Raw genomic sequence first — 21,882 nt, forward strand, 5'->3', positions numbered from 1 at the left:
TTAGATAGGTATAATATTAATACCTGTGCTAAATGTTAGTAATATATCAATTACTCATAATTGAGTAATTGAACTGAGTGACTTAAAAAAAAAAAAAAAATAGTTATTAGTTTATTTTAATTAAAGTTGTCTGAGTTATTAAAATGTATAATATTATATTACTATAACTCCTATCCGAATTATATAGCCCTTAAAAATGTTTCTACTCGAGAATATAAAATTGATGTAATTTATTTTAACTAGTTATAATAGGTACTCAGATAATTTTTATAAATTATAAAATGTTAATCGATTAATATTAATTAGATACTTAGTATTTTAGTACCTACCATGATGTTTAAATCCTTATAGTAGCTCTTAAATAATATTCTAAACCTATTATCTTTAGCAGGTTTATAAAGCTAAATTACTTGTTTAAATATTTTATATCAAATTTAGATATAGGTAACAGCATTGATTAAATATACAATATTTAGTGTATTTAATCAATGGTAATAATTATTAATATCAACAATTTCCAAAACAGTCATCTGTTTAACAATTTACAGAAAAAAATTGGTATTTTTTAAAATTTATTAATAAAAATGACTACAATTATAAAATTCGTTATCGATAATAATTTTCTAATTGATAAAAATTATCATTATGACATGGTGTTGGTAAACCAACTCTATTTTTTTCCTTATGCGTTTTACATTATTTCATATAATAATTATGTTAAGTATGTTGTCAAATAATAATCAGTTTTGCATATATTTTTGGCTTTCTTTAGGTTTGATAATGTACTATATTATAATAATTTAGTAAATAAGTTTAACTGACCATTATCTGTAATGCATGATTTTGAACATATTACGTATTTATGTGGTTTGTATATTTCAAATCATAAATACATGACAATAATAAGGGATTACTAAAGTCTAAAATCTGAAATTTGTAGCGGTGGAAAACAGAAACCTATATTATTATTATACTGATGAACAGAAAGGTCGGCTTTGGCGAAAAACGATGAAGTAAACGTTAATTACAATATCATCCTGTGTAATGTTATAATCTAAATTAAAATGTGAATATATAATGACGAGTTTTTCTACTTTTGCATTCACATTTTTATAGTACCTAAGTCAATTCTATTTAATATTGCCATATACGCATGGTTCTATAACAAACAGTAATTTAAAATTTTGGCAATAGGTACATTCTGACAAGGGAGCCCTTTTTCGAGAAACCTGCACGTTTTTGATTAGATATGAATTATTTGTACCCAACTACAATATGATATTGACAAACATAACGTATACCTATAAAAACAACGAATGGACCACTGAAACACTATGTACGTCGATGTCGGTATGTTGCTACTCCTATGCTTATATGATACACGTTAACCACATATTATTTAATATTGTATTATACATTATTGGCATGTGTAATTTTTTATACAAATATATTAGGTATATCTCATATTTTATATGTACAAATATTAATTTATTATTATAGTCTTACAGCTATGAAAATAGATACAACAATACAAATATTAGGTGCCGTATGGATCACTATTATATATTATTATAGAAGTGTTAAATTTGAATCCAATGATAGGTATCATTGTATATTTGTATACGAAAAACGATTCTTAACGGATATGATTTGTCAGTCTAAATAAGGATTTACATGCACTGTATTAAATAGCACAATAATCCACATAATATGCAGTAAAATTCGCAAAATTATGTAATAAATTTGCAAAAAGTAAAATTTTAAAGTAAGTAAAAAAAAAAAAAAATTTACACATTAAATTATTATTTAATATTTAAATAGGTAATAATGTACTTATTTATTAAATATAAAAATGACACCCAATAATAATAACTCGACTTATCAATAACATCGATATACTTATTATTATAAGTTTATAATATTATATATTAGAATACCTACTTGCTAATGAGCATAATATGAATCAGTCAGTCGCGAAATGGTGTACGTTGTGGAAACATTCTCGATACGTTTTACAAACGTTTTGAGTACGCGTTTAAACCGTTTAAGACGCGAAGGATTGAAACATAATACGTAATAGGAACATATGCGGTGATGGTAATATTTTAGTAATGACTACGAGAGACTGCACTACCGCCAAGTGCCAACAACGTCAAAACAGAATAGGGCACAAGCGATCCTGGTAAGTAGGTCTCAAATTCCAGAGGTTTCATGTATTTTCGTTAGGCTTTTACAGATATATACGTGATATCGGACCGTTCATATCATGCGTTTTATCGGTAACTAAATAAAAACGTTCGTATTCGGTGTGAAGAGATTAAAAAACGCGCGAATCATTTTTGATTTAAAAAATATATTTTACAAAATATATACTACTCTTTATTGATTTTGAAGAATCTATATAATAGATGAAGTTTATAATTTGTAAAATATGTACATGAATAATATTTTGAATGAAATAAGAACCACTTACCAGCAGGTCACACCAATTGGTTTCACGAACGACACTAATTAAACAGGTTCATAATATTGTTCTAAGTACTTCAAATTATTATTACGTATATCAATAACATCATATTTCAAATGCCTATAAATAGCATTAAAGTAAGTGAAATATTTTTAAAATTAAATCATGTAAAGAAAATGCCAATTTAAATAATTGGTAAAATTTTCAAGTATCTACGACTTATACTTTTTGAATAATAACAGTTATTTAAAATCGTTTGAGGAGAAATCGTTGTCGTTACGCTATTTCGCAAAAATTTAAAATTAAAACGCACTTAAAATTTTTCCTATAATGATGCTTCGAGTTTCTCTATAGCTATTTGAAAGAAAACTTATTGAAAACTTACTATTAAATTTTTTAACCTTAGATAAAAACACAAAAAATTTTATGATTTTTCAACTATAAAATTACTTGCAAATGTTCACGATTTTGACATATTTCGTAAAAATTTGAACTATAAATGCTTATAAAAAAAAAATTGTGACTAACGATTTTTGGTTTTTTTTTTTAACTTCAATAAAAACAACTCATAAGGAACCTTATATTAAATTTTCAAGTTTTTTTGGACATCCAATTTTTTTTTATCGACACTTCAAAAAAAATTTCTTAGAAAAATCTAAAATTTCAATTATCTATAAATAGCTAAAAAAAAAGTCAAAATATTTTGAAAATTTAGCCATGTATTAATAATTTCAAGTATTTACAGTGATTAGTTTTTGAGTTACAACTCAAAAATCAATAATTTTAATACGGGTTAGGAAGGATTTGTATGCAATAAAAATATTGTAAAATAAACAAAAAAAAAAATACGTTTTCATTTTTAAAAGATACACACAAAAATAAAGCTACAATAAAAATTATTTATTTATTGAAATACATCAGTGATTAACTGATTGTCTTAATATAATACGTATATAATTGAGATTAAAAATTATTTATTTATTTTTCGCATGCGTTAACTATTATTTTAGTAATACAATTTCAAATTCACATTCAGTAGTAAAAATATGTTATAGTTACGATCACATGTTTTTTTAAATTTTCGAATACAGGTATATAATATAATCGACAAACGCGCATAGTAAATTATACTATAGGATTGTATTTATAAAAATAAAATTTATGTTTGACCAAAAAACTAACTAAATTTTATACTTTTATCGGTTTAGTTATTATCAGCTTAAATATGATCATACTAAATATGCAAAAATATGCATTAAGCTCAAAATATGCAAAATAAAAATAGTACCGTTTTCATCATAATAATATAAATCGCGGACATAACTCACTAAAACTTCATTTGAACGTAGCAAAAAAAAACATGCTGTATTTGCATATAATGTAAATGACAATATAAATCCTAACCTAGCTTATGATATTACGTACATTCAACTATAGAAACTTTGTACACACTATCACGCCACCTATTTAATTGAATAATTACAGATTTAGAATTTTATAAAATTTAATTTGGATTTAAGATACTGCTATCCGTCAATATGTGTACTTCAGTCTGTATATATTTAGAAAGAGACTATTTTATGTTTTAAGATTCACAGGACAAACGCTCAATTAGAGCACCGAATCTATATACACCATAATATACTGTTCACACTCAAATTCTTAATTCACCATTGTCGCCGGTAACTTACTCAACATTGTACGTACTATAACGATATCACTTAACTGTTCATAAGTTATCCATTCGTACATGTATCTTGCTACACTTGTATATTAATTGTAAACTATGTACAATATATTATTTATATAATCAATATAGGATTCTGAATTTAAATGTATCAGTTTAGATGTTTAAAAATATAAGATTTCACTTTTCATGAAATTATGAAAAAAGAATGAAGTATATTTTTTTATAAATAATTTCCTAGTATAGATGCTTAGTGATTAATTAATTATTACACACAGATAAACGGACAAGTTGGTAGGTACCAACTCTAAATGATATAATATATAGTACGAATTATAAGTAGCTATGTACTCATTTTTATTTTAAAGGGTTAAAGAAGATATTAATTATAGACCATCACAAAGCACTGTACACCGTGCGATTAAAGAGCAATCAGATCTTCCAGACAGTGTCACTAACACTAATGATCATTTACTACGCACACACTTGTACCTAAGCTTGCACGCACGCCCTTATATTATTACCTATACTGAACTCCTTAGAAACTTTCTGTTTAGCAATCGATACAAAAGAGTGGATAAAGCGTTCAAAATTCCGACTTTTTAAGCGACACTGCAGGAAATTAAACGAAAATGTTATTGTGTTGCTAAACACGTATTCCTATACCGAGAGTCAATACAGAAATATCGTGTAGTAGGTAGTAAGAAAAGACGGATGACTATGTTATTATAATCAATCATTTATTTTTATTTATTTAAGAAAAATGTTCGGACACTTGCACATTTTCTTTTTAATTATATTTTCAAAACGGCAATAATTAGTTATTAATTTATTAAATATTACAAATGTATAACATTTAAACGCAGCCCAATACACATTGCAGCGTATACATCGTATAAAGATATACATACGCACACTGAAGTGTTGAAAAATGGTACACGTGCAATACTTACTAAGTCCAAATTCACACGTCGCCGAGTTGAAACCTATGATGGATCTGACGGCGGCAGTCGTACAATATATTATTTTATATTTATATATAAGTACAAGGCAACACATTTTGTTGGTTCAGAGCTGGGTCAGCGGGCCTGCAGGGAGAGAGTGTAAGGGGTACGCACCTCCTCCGTTAAAATTTAATTATTTGCATATGATTTGAACTTGAAAAAATGATCTTACACGAAAACGATAATAATAATATATAATTATATTATAGGTAAGAGGTAACGTTTTATCGAGATTACCAACGTGACCAGAAGTCACCACGACCAGCGCTTATGTACTGTGTATAGGAATATCACTACAAAGACAATCGATAGTAAGTTGTTTTCTGACGTTTGATTCTCTGAAGAAATTAATAAATATACCTGCTATCGGTTGAAAATTATAGAATCAAAACACAACATTATGTTAGACGAATGATTATAATAAAATCATACATATTATATACCTACCTTAGAGATTCTCGGAACGTGAGAACATTTTTCTGCGGAATGAAATAGTAAATATTTAATCCTTATCACGCATAATGTTATATATTATTTATAATTTATATCGTTTTCAAACGAAATAATTTTATTGGTGTATGTTGTGCCATGCAAATATGCAATGGACACTGGACAGTGTTTACTGTTTAGTTGGTCTAGTGCACTCGAAAGACTAACAGTAGCATTGCAATTTTATTTTCGTAAACATAATTCTTTAATAATGTCTTATTCAAAAAAATATTATACTGAAAAATTAACATTGGTTGTTAAAAATATAAAAATATTGCATGGCATATAAAATTACACGAGTTTAACGACATCAGAAAAAAAGATTATACTTCTGTATAGTATACTGTCATTAGTCAAGAAATTAATGCGGAAAAAAGGTACCTAATATTATGAAAATGTATTAATATTTTAAATTTATTTTATTTCAATACACGTATGTTCGAGATTTATAATTATTATTAAGTAGGTACCTATATCATTTTTTTGAAACATTATTTGAATATTTAATTGTTTTTTACTCTATTTGTCATAGATTACAAATTAATAATAATTTAAAATATTTTTCTTCTTCTATTAACTTAAAAAAATATGGAAAAAATGTTATTTAGGAGATAATAAATTTATATATTAGTTCCGTATGCGTAAAGATTCATTAGTTCCTCTTGTAATGTTGATTTCAATTGACCAAGATTTCATGATTCATTTTCGTCTATCGTTGTATTTACACTATCGACAATACATTTTTTCACGCAAAAGATAGTTAAACAATATATACAGACTATTAAAATAATTTTTATAGTTGTTTCCTCCTTTACTTATATTCTTTTTTTTGTAAATCCATTTTTTGTTAGACTATGTACCGAAACTGTTTAAAGCCACAGCCCGTACTGCCGTACCCAACATATTCTGCAATTATATAAATATCTAGCTCTATTGTCACTTGGAGTGAGTTGCGTGCTCGCCGTGTGGGCTTTTATTCAATCAGGATTTATTTGTATACACGCTGTTCATAGCCTAGATTAAATTCCCGATGGGAAAATATTATTTCTAGAAATGAGTGAGCGGCAACAAAGGATTTCATTGTTTGGCATCAATTATTGATGCTTTAGTTTTTATATAGTCTCAGACTTTAGTTCTGCGGTCAACTGAATGAACTTTCGTATTGACTTTTACTTCACGTTATAAATTTATTTGAACATTTTTGTATACTCTATAGTCTATATTTTACTATTTTTGTAAGAAAATGTCGATAAACAAACAGCCTAGTTGGTCAAAAAGTTGTGTCAGAATTAAGTAACTTGTACATTTTTGATCGACAGCAAAGTCTTATACTTCGTATTGTGACATTAAAGTTGCGTGTGAAAAACGGTTTATCATTACTCAATACATTAATGCAGACAACCACAAAAAAGTTGATCCCTAAAGAAAAAAATCAATTATTTGAATCACGAAAATTACTATATAATTGGTGAGTTATTCAAAAATGTCTATTTTAATATTTCTCATAATAAACATTTATGTCCTGCGATGCTGTCGTCTAACAGTCAACTTTCCTCTTAATAATATATACTATAAGTTTAATTTAAATTAATTGTCAGATTAATTAGTAAATAAATTAAGTTCATCTATCAATGCATCTTTTCATTCAAGCAAATCAATAAAAAATGTATATGTTACAGTTTAATTGTTTAGAAAAAAATGGTTTTTTAATTAATCTAAAATAGTAGGTACCTATGTAATGTTTTTAAATTAGGTTATTGTATTTTATTATTTTAAATTATATTTATTTTATCAATATTTATTAAATTAAGCTTCTAAAACAATATAAGCGTATATTTTTTATGAATCTTTAGCCTTACTAATAACTTATAAGTAATAGTTGGTAATATTATAATAATTTATAATACATTAATACACAATAAATGTGGTGTTTTTGGAAAAAATTAATTCGGTCTACTGTATAGCTATAAATACAAAAAAAAATATATTGTTAGAAATATGGGCTGACAGACTATCTCAGTATATCCACTCATACTGATCGTTTTTTCGGATGTAATGATTTATCTATATATACAAATTAACTGTTTGATCTTTTATGAGCATATAGACGATGCATATAGTACACTCGACACTTTCTATATATACAATACCAAGACATTTTCTCGAAATTTTAGTTTTCAAAGGTTAAATTTTTCTTCAAATACGATTTATTTTTAAGCGTATAATACTAATGATTTATAATACTCTTAAAATAAAACTATTATCGAATACCTATATGAAGACATAATGTTAAAAGCGTAAAATAGTTTAAGGCATATATTTTCTAAGACATAAAAATATTGATTATTTTGTTCATTGATCATTTCATGTATAAATGTACTTCTTGTTGTAATGATAATTATCTATAATACCATTAATACCTAATTCTGTTTTAAGTTTTATCTAATGGTGAAATATCTTTGACTAAAAATAAAAATACATGTTGATTTTTTAAACCCGAACATTAAGACGTTTTAAACAGAATAAAACTGTTTACAACAAAAAATCCTGTTTTTTCTTATGGCAATTATATAATAATTTTGGTATAAGGCATAAGGTGACGTAAGTGTGCGTATTTATGCTAGAAATATTACAATATAATTTGATATATAGAAATAGAGGATGATTATATTATTTTTAATCATCTTAGTCACAAGTACCCGACCATCTTAGTTCATATTGCTTATGAAAATATAGTTTGGAAAGTTACTCTACGGCACATTTTTATGAATATTGCTTATATTAAGCCCCTTAAAAATCCACTTTAACAAAAACATAAAATTGTCTATACAGGTAAGATAAATAGATATAAAGTACAAAGTACGTTATTATATGTATATTTAAACGATAAAACAATATAATATTAAAGAAAAATTTAAACTCTTACGTGTTCTTAAATCAATATTTTAGCTTGATATAGTAGGTATAATATAATATAATATAATACATAATATTATATACACAAAATATAATGCTCAGTGTGGGCTATAATCCTTCATCCTTGTGACCTTGTGACAATCACCTCGTATTTCATTTTATTTGGTGCATGAAAAATCCAGCGTTTTTGTTTACTTTTCCAAAATTGCTTTTGACATTTTACGTTCGCTAAAGAATACAGATTGTGATGTGTTATAAGAGATAATATTGTATTATTTTATAGGTATATAAACAAAAAAGTTAATGGATGAGTTTACGAAGATGGTAGGTAAAGTTATATGTATGCGTAAAGGATTTCAATGTGTTTTCAATGTTGTTTTTATATGCTTGTAGATCATGTTAAGAACAGAATAGATATGTACATTATAACCTGATAATAAAATAATACGTGTTTCAAATGGTTTTTGATTTTTCCCTTAAAATGTATTATTAAGTATTCTCAGATAAAATTAATGTTGTCACTAATACCTACTATTTAAACGAAAATTATTTTTTATGGTTTTATTTAAAAGCATTTTAATGTCAAGATTGTCTTTCAAAATAAATTAGATCTAAATAATATCAAAAATATTTTTGTTGGCACCCATACCAATAACAAACCGTCTAGCGTCTTCAACCTACCAACGATAGTTAAATCCAAAATCCAGCCATCCTACTTCAAATTGTATAGGTTATAATTTATTAAATCATATATCTATAATAAGTAATAAGTAATTATGAGATATGTTGTTGGTGTAACAATTTTCCAACAAAATAAACTAAAATCCTCTATTTTTTCAAAAAAGAAGAAAAATATTTTCTATTTTACTCTAATTATGTTAAAATATATTATATTAAAGTACATCGGATATTTTGCCTATATTTATAAGTTATAAATATTTATATTATATTTTATATGGTATACCTACAGCCTTAATTATGGTGTTCTGTATAGTGTGTATACGTATTATAGAGACTATACGCTATTAACAAGTAATGATCTATACTCAGATTTTTAATTAAGCATAATTTAGATGTAAACACACGAGCAAATAAATTATACGCCGTAAATTTATAATATTTTTATTTACTTAAGTAAGTATAAGTTTAACTATCAAAATTCTTCTAAAAATCGAGTAGATAACTAAGTATGTTATTTGGTTAGTTTTTAATATTATAACAAAAAATGAATAATTTACAATTTAATAACTATATTGTAGGTATTTATGATGTTGATGTACCTAATATAACTACCTATACATACAAATATATATGGAAATATATTTTTGGCCGTAAATGTAACAATTATAGATACCTATTAAAATTTTTTGGAGGCTTATTATTTTAGTTTCTAAGTGCAAAGATAAATGTATTGATTTTATCATGATGTATTTTTTTTAGGATGAGTAGGTACTGGGAGTTGGAGATAAAACTGCTTCGATTTTCAAAAATGAGGGTGGTTTTAGTAACAAAATTGGATTAGTTAAAAATATTCTTATTAATATAAATAATAATATATATATATATATATATATATATAAACTATTTACATAGTTGAGATATGTCAAGTGGTATAAATACATAATTAAATATATTAGTATACTTAGTAAATACTTTTTAGTCTTATGTACACATCTGCCTGAGCTTCTGTTTTTTAATTTTTTAATTTTTATTTATTGTTTTGATGGAAACCTGGTTAATAACTTATTTGTAAGAAATGAGTACTTATTAGTGAAATGGTGGAAAAAAGAAAAGTAATATTAGTAATAACAAGTATTGTGATAAAATTTAAAATTATGCACGTCATGCAAATAGTACCTAAACTTAGTAAGTACACGAGAATTATTATATACTTATGTCGTATTATTATGTAACTATTATGACGTCATAAACGTATATCATTAAAAATATTAATATTATAATATTTATAAATTTCTCGACAGTCATAAACGTAAGTAAGGAGACGAGTACCTATACAGCATAAATCGCATCCAAATCTTTATTGTGAGTCGATTGTTCGTTGTCATCATTACGGGGCTTTTATGAATTTCACATAAATGAAAAATGAAAAACAATTAAATAATAATGTATACACACACTTTTAGAGGGTACTGTTGTTATTTTTAATTTATTGTAACAACGTTGTGTATTTTAATTTTTATCGATATTGCTTAAGTATGACAATTTTGCAATAATAGAAGCAAGAGAGTAATTTTTAAAAGTGATTAAGAAAAGAGGATCGATATTTATTGTAAAAAAATATAAAAATATTGTATGCATATTGTTAAGTAAAAAAACAAATTGATTTATTATGTATTTTATTTGGATTGCTTTTGAGTGTCATTGTTGCATAGACATGTAGTAGCTTCATTCCCTTTTGTCAGTTAAATAAATAATCATATAGAACTTTTTCATAATAATCGTAACTGTCAACAAAATTATTCAAGATATTCTTGTCTTGAATACCTATCACGAAAAATAAATAATCATACTATAAATATCGACCATTAGGAAAATAAAAACCAAAAATGCCGATTGTGTTGGCAATTGTATTAGTGGCCTTTGCGGTTGTATATACGTTAATAATACTTAGGTACAATAAAACAGTCGTATGCTCATAGTCATATATCGAGTGTTATACTTATTTGGTATTCTCAATACCTATCTCGTTAATATTGGAATATTGTTATTTTATTCGATGTGTAAAAGTACCTTTTCTACAGTATACACATCTATACATAAATGATGAAAAAATGATATCGTTTATTTTTCAACTTCAATATTGCGGGCGCAATTAATGTCGTAGAACCTTTTTTATACCTTAATATCGTCCAACGCAGTTAACGTATATCCTTTTTGAATCCCTTTTTTTCCTTACCTGTAATTTCTGGCGAAATATATTCATAGTATTTCAGAGTATAATTATGTTGGCAATTTATTACTTCATTATTCTACCTACGTTAGTGAGATAATTTCTAATAGACACGCTTCAAACACTGAGAGTATGATGTGATAATAACGATTTGTCTAGAGTAGATTGGTAAAATATTTCGGATAATTGAAAATATAAATTTACGTACTTTCGTTGTATTTATTTCAATTTATTTAAATTGTTAGAACTTAAAAGCCTAATAGTTTTTAGTTCTTACACATAACTGAATAAAGTACAGAGTTTTAGAATTAAAAAGAAATATTTTCACAATAGATGGACATTTTTTATAGTTTGTTCTTAACTTCTGGATTTTCAAAAATGGTTGTAAAATATAATTTTTAATATAGGTGCACTATAGTCTATAACATCTAATTTTATTTAAAAAATAATATGTTTTAAGCATATGTAAGTATTAACGGAAAGTTAGTGATATATACAATAAATGTTCAACATAAATTCTGTTATAAGTTTCTGCCTAAGGTGTAATATTTTCATCTAGCGAGTTTCAACCTTTTTGAATCCGCGACCCACTATGATATTACCTATCACCAATATTTTTAACGACCCCGATAAGGTTTGTAGTATTAAAATTCAAAAGTTGTTATTAATCTATATAATTTTATTGTATTAAAACAAAAATAATAATTATTTGATAAATTCGTTAACCTAAAATTTAAAACTTAATATTAAAAGTTTATTTAAATACAATTTTACAGATAAAAGTTTACAATAAACCTGTGTCCTGTTTATTGTATTTTTGATGTATATTTTTACATAATATGTATTGGTGTCCTTAAAAAAAAAAATGTTGGCGATCATTTAGTTTGAAAATTTTTGTATAAAATAACATAATATAATCACTGTAATATATTACATAAAAAATTATATTTAATATTATTTAAAAATTTTAAACAATTTATTAATTACTAATATGATATTAGGTACTATGTCTATATTGTTAAAAGGTACATATGAATTGCATCCGAAATAAAAGTTATATTATAGTGAGTAGCCAAGCCTACAGATTTAAATAATTAACTTAAAATTTGCTTATCAAAAAGTTGAATAATTTATACAAGTCTTGTTTAATAAATTTAACAATAAATAAGAAAAAATTATAACTAGAGGTTGAATATTTATGATTTGTACATATTTGTTTCAAATGTATGCAGTTAAATGGGATTAAGATACATTTACGACATAGAATTAGCATATATTATAAAAAAATACTTGTGAATAAAAATCATAATTTTTATTTGTGTAAATATTTTTCTGAAAAAAAATAATTAATAACTAAATTACATATTATTTTACACTATTTATACATGAATTAATTGTTATTGTAACCAAATTAACTAAATACATTTAAACTGAATAGTTTTAATATATTTTAGATATTAATTTACAGCATATTAAAAAAAATATTTTGCATTTTCAAGGGCATAAAACATCATATACCTGTCCGGTATTTTAAAGGAATATTAAGGAAATAAATTACTTATTTTAAACACATAAATACATCACATTTTAAGGATTTTAAGAGAATATAAATATGATCTTTAATAATAACAAATAAATACCACTTATATTGTTTCTCGGGAGTAGTCCATCGGTAATAGCCCTGAATTTTTAGTGAGCTAATCATGTTCCAGTAACACTCTACATCAAATTTTGGGCCCTTGTATAAATGTATTTGAGAGTTTTATTCAAAATTTCAATACATATTTTAATTTGACAATATTATCGAGTAGTTTTTATTTAAGTTTAAGTTTTATTTTACGAGCTAAATACTATAAATTCAACTATGGTATCATCGATTGCTTTTTTATTACTAAAGTAAAAGCATTCTTCATTGATAAAAGAGCTGCAAGTGAGTTTAATTTAGTTTTATTTTTAATCATTCTTGACCCGTTATTGATTTTTGACTAGTCTTCAGTGAATTTACCAGCATAATAAAACCTCTTTATTCACTTTTAAATCTAGCCTAGAGGATAGGTATAAATATCTTATCATTTTAATTGAAAACAGTAACGACTCATTACAAGCGATATGAGTGTTTCATACACGATTATAATTTTTAGGTAACCAAAGTATTATATATATATTGTAAAATATTATTTAATACATAATAATTAATAAGTTTATCAACATTTTAATTCAACGGGTCTCTAAAATAACCGAGCCCCTATATAACAACCCTCCCTCTTGTGCGATTCCTACTTGGTAGGTAGGTAAGCGTAGCGCGTAAAGGGTGGGAAGCGTACACGCTGTAAATGCGTCAAGGTTGATTTAAGGGTTCGTCCACATTAATACATTATTCGACATTGCGTCCAATTATTTGTGTACTCCTGCATCCCGTTATATATATCAACACAGTGAGTCACCGTTTTCAAGGTCACTGCAACAAACTAATGCGAACGTGGGTCCGTCTTATTTCCCTTCTATGCGACAAAAAATAATATGTTTCCGACAACGATTGCGACGACGGACGTCGGACGACGTCGCCATCTGCGACGCGTGCCGACCGCCCGCTCATCACCGTCGCCAAAGACCACCGATTGCTGCGTTCAGAGTTCAGATTGCTGTGCCACCGCTCTTCAGTTCACCACTCGCTATCGAGCGCCACATGCAGCATGTTTACCGTAGTTTCACTTTAGAATTTTCCGTCGACGTTATTCGCTCGCATTTGATAATAATATTATTATTGTCGCTATCACAACTATGTTTGAAATTTATTCTTCGGACACGGAAGAAGAGCCTCGACTCGATTTATCAGTTTATTATGGCCGCCAACGATTTTGTGAGTATGACTTATCGCCTATAATATCATAGTATGGTATAGTGTTTATTATCATCGTCTAAATCGTGTGAAATAATTAGTTACAGTTATTGGTAGGTACTTTTTAATCCATCATCATACTATGGTAATTTACAATATTACTATGATATCAATTATTACTTACATCATATTATATTATTAGATACTATCAATATTATGACGATATTTTATATTACAGTATATTACCCTTGCAGTTATCTTAATAAACATTTAAAATTTAAATCGAATTTCTTTCCAGTTTTTTATATGTTATAGCATACATTTTTATTTAAGGTTTCAAATTAGAATATTTTATCGATATTTAACATGTATTTAATTAGATTTTAAGTATTGAGTTTGAAGAGGACGTCATACCCGCGTGTGTAGTCTCCGTTTTACACACGTCCGACAAATACAAAACGCGTTTATGCAGTCTGTATAGAACTCGCTCAATTTTGGTTCTAGAGTAAATATGCATATTATAAAATTGAATCGCCCTCGACATTTTTGAGGCAAGACGCAGCGTTTTTTTTTTTTTTTTATAAAAAAAATAAATTTTGAAAAGTAATAGGTCATTTAAAAACGTTGAAGTTTTCACTATTTCTAAACGTCATATTAGAAATAATGTAAAAAACGCAGTGTCTTACATTTACAAATATTATCACAATTAAATTTTATTATGACTATATTTATTCTAGAACCAAAATTGAGCGAGTTCTATTAAGACTGCGTAAACGCGTTTTGTATATGTCCTACGTGTTTAAGACGGAGACAACACAAACACACGTGGGTATATATGTTTTTATTAAATGTATCACACACCCGTATTATTCTCAGAATTGTAAAAACCTAATCTACGGGTGGTACTTTTATCATGTACCTTTAATCCCCCCCCATCTCATAAAATATCTGTATTGTTATGCTTGCCATTCCTTCCAATTTAGTACCGGTTTTAACAGCATGTCCTGGTGTCCTGGATGCTCACTAATTTTGTCCTGTTAATGGAAGCCGAGAGAAAATAACTTAAATATTGTATTATTCAATAATAAAACATAAAATAATATTGTACATAATATTATTATATTATTATATAAGTATCGTAGTAATAAAAATACTGTACGAGGTCTAATGGTGTGTAAAATTAATTTTGGTTTAACTTGTTTGTAATGAATTTTATGAAAAAATTAAGAATAATATAGCTTTGTTGAAAACAATTTATTCAATGGAAAAGTATCAATATCAGCTTATTACTAATAATTGATAAATGTAAATGTAGTAAATTTAGTTGTTGTAAAAAAAATTGTATTTTTTAATAAAATAACGGATATTATTATTTCCATATAGCTATACTAAAAAAAAGAAAAGATTATTTAATATGATGTTCCGGTTTGGTTTGATGATTTTAAAATCTGGCAACCCTATGTACTGTATGTATTGTGCATACATCTATAGACTGTATAATATATTATAGTTAAAATAAAAAATAAAAGATTAGAGCAATCGTGTACAAATATTTTACTGTGACGCTCCATTCCACTTCACTCATCTAAATTTTAAATAATTATGGTCATAATATTTAAGTTTTAGTTTATAATTACTATATGAATTATGGTTCAAAACTCAACTTTTCATATAAAAATTTAAAAAATATAAACATAATAATAACAGAGGATTAAAAATAATTTTTTTTAATGTATTAACAAAACTGTTTTTTAAAAATGAAATACCGTACTCTTCCACTGTTCTTTTTCCTCAAATAAATAAATAAATAAATAAATGAATAAAATAAAAAATATAATAATAATAAGTAGGTAATAACAACAAAATACATATCAGTCAATCGTCCATTTCTCACTATTATCGAAAGAAGAAATTGTCGCCTTCTTATTAATTTGATCATGTATCATTTTTGGCCAAAATATTGTTCTATATGTTTATATATTGTATAAGTATAGGCAAACATTAAGTATATAATAAATTAAAAACCATTTTGATAAAATATAGCAAAATATTCATTTTTATGATAATTTAGAATTATGTATAATACAATTACAAATTAATTCTTTAAATTATCTATGTATTATTAATATTAGTGTTTTATAATTTTATTACATAAAATAAAATACTTTAGTTTATTATTTTTGGAGGAAAATGATACCGTCCATATAGGCAAGAGAAAACTTCCCATGTTTGCACCTCTACATCATACAATAGTCCTCTTTTAAAATTTAGAGGTTCATTTATGTATTTATTATTTTGTATAAATAATTTCAGTAAATATGAAATAAATCATTAAGAGTTTTTATTTCCTATTACAATCGCACTGTCATTTATTTCCTATCTTCATAATTTAAAGTTAGCATTTAGTATGAAAATTAAATTAGTATTATACTATTATTCATTATCATTTTTAATACAGTGATATTGTGGAATACTAATCCATTTTTATAATGTAACTCGTATCTATAAAATACATGTAAGCCTTATACCTACACCTTTTTTTATTAATTAGGTATAATATTTAATTACAGATTCTAAAAATAATCACGCAAGAATGAACAGCGAATATAAAAATAAAACGTTCGAGTAAGTTAACAATTATTTTATTATTAGATTTAATAAATAAGGTAAATTATTTATAACACGAATTCATGGCTATCTGAGTATCTTTATATTTATATTTTGTACAAAAGTATGCCATATTTATTTTTCACTTAATAGCCAATAATGGGGTACATTTAAAAAATTGGTTGTAAATTGTAATGTATTTTATTAATTAAATTAATTTTCTGTCATAAACCATCATCTAAGTGAAAAATCAAAATATTTTTTTCAACTATTTATTGTGTAAAATCAATTGCTCTGTTCACTAAATCTAAAAATATTTAATAACCGTTGTATATTTATTTTATTTTATTAGTGTATCCGAACAGATAAAAAGTTGGGATACTTTGAAATTATCTATTGCAGCTGCAATAGAAAAGTTAAACCCAGGCAATATACGATGTACAAGAAATAAATTGTTGCGACTAAATATTGTGCGTGGTAAAGGGCTATTTTGTCGGTTTATATTAAACGCACAATTGGAATCACCCGAAACTACAAATATGTATGCTACTTTGGTTTCCTATATTAATCTCCAGGTAGACAAGTATTATTTTTTGTTAAAAACAATTTTGCTCCTTAATAAAAACGAACTTATACATTTAGTTTCCAAACGTGGTCGAACTGCTGTTGATGAGGTACATTAATGTATTCTTGGATGCACACAAATATAACCAAGAGTACAAGTATAAGTCTCCAATACTCTTTTTAATGTTTATGATTAATCATAATGTTGTAAGTTATATTAATTAACATATTTAATTTGAATAATGTACAAATGTACACATTTTCTGACAATGTATGTCCATTATTAATCTAGGCTAAAGACTGGTTGGCTATGGATATTATTAAATTACTTATACCATCACTAACAGTGCAATCGATGGAAATGATAGAAATAATTTTCAAAGAATGTGGTAAAATATTGTACTCGAATCCGTTGAATGAATTAGACTTAAAACTCACGTTTAATATACTGCAAATTATTTCGCAAGATACACGGATTGATTCAAAGGTAAATTGATACTTATTTTTACCTACTATAATAAATAACTTACATAATTTTACTCAATTCTAATATCAATGATTTTTATATTATAAAAGTATTAATTATTTGCTTATCAATATTTTTTTAATATAATTTTCAAGCTCAATTTAAAAATACTGCTTATTTATTATATCTGTATATTATTAATTTTTGGGATATACTATTATTGTCATACATATTTTGTTCATTCTTAACTAATATTATTAAAATAATTGAAATTGACAATCGATATAATTATTATTATAGGCAATAAGTAATCTTTCGATTAACTGCGTTTAAAATATTAGATTTAATTATAAGTTTTGTAAGTAGTATGTATATAATATATTTATACTACAAAAAAAAAAAAAAAAAAAATAGAGCAATTAAAAATTAATAATGTTTATTTATTATTGTCGTTTATCTATATTCTATAGCATATAATAAGATTGGTTATAAAAAAAAATATAAAATTATAGTTAACAAATTATTTTTTGCATTATCTTGTGAACCTACGATTTTTATGAAAGTAATTTTATAAAACTTTACTTGAAAACTTAAACATTTGCTAAAATAATATAGTTATGGATATAGTATATATTATTTAATATTTTAAATTACGAGACTGTATCATAATATCTATAAAATTATTGTTTGGAAGAATAATAATTGTCTATTTACATAAACTTACTTTTTTAATGAATTATTAAATTTAAAGTTATTAAATTTAGTACTTTCCCTAAATGCTATACATTATAAGACCCTTTCGAATTGTTTTCTATTTTTTTTTTTCTGGAAATCTTAAATACACTAAGTGCTGTGAATATATATATAGATTCTACTACATATGTATATTCAACAATTTAAATTTCAAATTATTTGATATTAGTGATTTGTAAGAAATTTTAAAATAAATAGTTAAGTATGAAGGACGTGGGTACATTAGTTTATAATAAATAGTTCACTGGTATTTTAGGTTCAACGTTTGGCAAGAATTATAATTACAAAATATCGAGATCATTACAAATACGAACAGCACTTTCGTGTAGTAGATCCTTTTAAACAGTATACTCATTTATTGAAATTAAATAACCAATACGATTGTCAATATGAACTTGGTAATAATTCATTATATATAATTAATATCAAAATAATATTGTTTTGATACTTTCATTTTTATGTTTTGTTCTTTAGATTATTTTGCGCCTGATTTAGATTATATGTCTAATGACATTATTTATGAAAATAATATAAAGCAAGCCCTGAAATCAAAATGTAAAAATGTTTACCATTTTTCAAAAGACGATTATGATGAAATGGCTGACGATGAAGATGAACATGGTAAGAATTAAAATAATTGTTAATAGTTAGCGTTAATAGTTTCTTTCGGTACAATTAAAATATTTATTAAAACAAAAATCATGTTTCAACTATACTATACAAATAGAATGCTCATTTTAAGCTTATTTAATGCTATAAATAACATAATTTTCTGATATTACATATAATAAATATATTTTTTTTATCATTCATTTCAATTATTATTATTATTATTAATACTTTTTCCTTTTGTGAACAATAATCAATTGTCATTGACATTATAATAATATGATAATTTGATATGTTATACACTGATAAATTGAAATTTCTTTCAACCTCAATATACTGTATATAAAATATTTTAACATTATACTATGTATCTGTATGATTAGTTATAACTTAATGTTTAATAATTATTTATTAATACAGAATCAGAAACAAACAATTGTTCATTAAGCAGTAATATAGCGATAAAAAAAACTATTAAATTAATAGTAAATTTGAATTTATCTGCATATGACATCGTTACTGAATTAAAGCAAATTAAGCTGAAACCTGGTCAAGAGATGAAACTGTGCCTTATATATTTAGATTGTTGCTTTGAAAATAGCGTTGTATACAATAAATTTTTTGGAGATATAATACAAGTAAATATTAAATTAAAATATATTATTTATTTTATTAAATATTACGCTAATATTTGTTATCCGATATCCATTACTATACACATTACACAGTAAACTATGTAAGTTATTCACTCAATTATTTGAAATAAAATAAAATGTATTAGAAAATATTTATGTATGAACCTATATTAATATCTATTTTATTTATATTCTACATTTAAGTATAATATACAAATAGTTTATTGTTCTAAATATTACTTAAAGAACTTAGAAGACATGATCATTGTTGTTTTAATTAAAAGTTAAAATATTGTGTTTAGTCACAATATTTATTACACAGTTTTAAGAAGGATTTAGCTAATTATGTGTACAATGGGTAAAGTAACAAGTATTAATATAAACACGTAGAGTCCTTTGAAATGTCATAATCATATTTTTTCTTATGTCTATTCTATTTTTCAGTGTTTTTGTATCATGAATGATTTGATTGTTGAATCATTAGAATTTATTTTCATGCAAAGCTTCCCAATTATCCATTTGTACAACCCAAACAAATTAGTGAATTTCGCTAAATTTTTCGCTCAACTTTTATATTCTGATTCAATTTCTTGGACAGTATTTTCAACAGTACGACTGACTGAAAGCGAAACAACTTACTCTACAAGAGTTTATTTAAAGACCATGTTCAATGAATTAATTGAATATATGGGACGCGATAATGTGAAAGAACGTATTCTGTGTCCGTGAGTATTTTATTTTTCATAAATATTTAAGTTTTGTATATTATATAAATATAAATATTAAATTTATATTTTAGTTCTCTACAAACATCATTTATTGGATTATTTCCGTTTAACACTCACGGCAATTTTCGACTTTGTGATCAATTTTTCACGGATATTGGTTTTCCTAACTTAATGTAAGTGTAAATCTTTTAAAAAATTTAAATAATTTATTAATAATCTCTTATACTTTAGTGTTGAATTCAGAGAATCTTTACGAGGTATACCCGTTTAATTATTCTTTACGACTGACGACTTTTTGTCATTAATTGCAGTGACAGCAATCCTAACAAATTATATATAAGTACCTACATAATTAAGCTTTAAATATTATATTCGAATTTAAAATATCACATGAATTATTATTATACTCGTACTTTATCTAAAATATTTTTATGATACGTTTAATTTGTACAATTTAACATTATTGATTTTTTTCTTTTTAATAAATGTATCAATTATTTAAATTAATTCTGAACAGGGATACACGTTTGTTATTATTAGCCTTCGATATAATTGTTGTTTAAAGAGAATGTATTTCACTAAATATAATACATTTCTTATCATTACTATTATACCTATAACTTAACAATTTACAGAATATACAAATGTAATTAATTATACAAGTACTATTATATTTTAATTTGACAATTTTTTTTTGTTATCAATAAACAGTTTTAATATCAAAACATTTTGAGTTGATTTAATTTGTCCCCGTTATTCAACAAATCTGAACTGTTGAGCGGTAATTATTCCAATATTTTCAGCTTGGCTAATCTAGGTAAAGACGAATTTGATAATTAGGTGGTAAAAGGTTATATTATCGTTTCGGGTGTCATATTTTTTAAGGATTTAGGGACAGCCGTATTTTTAACTTTTACCTACAACAACTTTCAATCGTCATTTGTCATTTAATAGTTATATATTTATTTATCATATCAAGATTTTATTTAAAACCCAAAATTATTTAGCTTGTAAAATATAATTTCCTTTTTTTATGATACTTGAGATAAAATATTATCGATACAATTGTTAATAATACATTGCAGTCATCAATAGCTGTATCGTTGAAAAATCGGAATAAGGAAGGTATCTAATTTAATTTTATGAATCTAATTTAGTATAAGTATTAATAATAGGTGCATTTACTTAGTTATTTTACATTAAATAT

General features: G+C 25.0%; 1 protein-coding gene across 1 annotated transcript; it reads left to right on the plus strand.

Annotated features, from left to right (window-relative positions):
• The first annotated feature begins 13,927 nt into the window (after positions 1 to 13,927).
• LOC114127527 (pre-mRNA-splicing factor CWC22 homolog) lies at positions 13,928 to 21,239 on the plus strand. Its single transcript, XM_027991789.2, has 11 exons — positions 13,928 to 14,334; positions 16,884 to 16,938; positions 17,273 to 17,495; positions 17,563 to 17,691; positions 17,777 to 17,971; positions 18,960 to 19,101; positions 19,178 to 19,324; positions 19,733 to 19,950; positions 20,392 to 20,672; positions 20,747 to 20,848; positions 20,907 to 21,239. Exons 1-11 carry the CDS (start codon positions 14,256 to 14,258, stop codon positions 20,944 to 20,946), a joined length of 1,611 nt encoding a protein of 536 aa, XP_027847590.2. The 5' UTR covers positions 13,928 to 14,255; the 3' UTR covers positions 20,947 to 21,239.
• The last annotated feature ends 643 nt before the right edge of the window (positions 21,240 to 21,882 follow it).

The sequence above is a fragment of the Aphis gossypii genome, chromosome X (assembly GCF_020184175.1).
Source record: "Aphis gossypii isolate Hap1 chromosome X, ASM2018417v2, whole genome shotgun sequence".
NCBI lineage: Eukaryota > Metazoa > Arthropoda > Insecta > Hemiptera > Aphididae > Aphis > Aphis gossypii.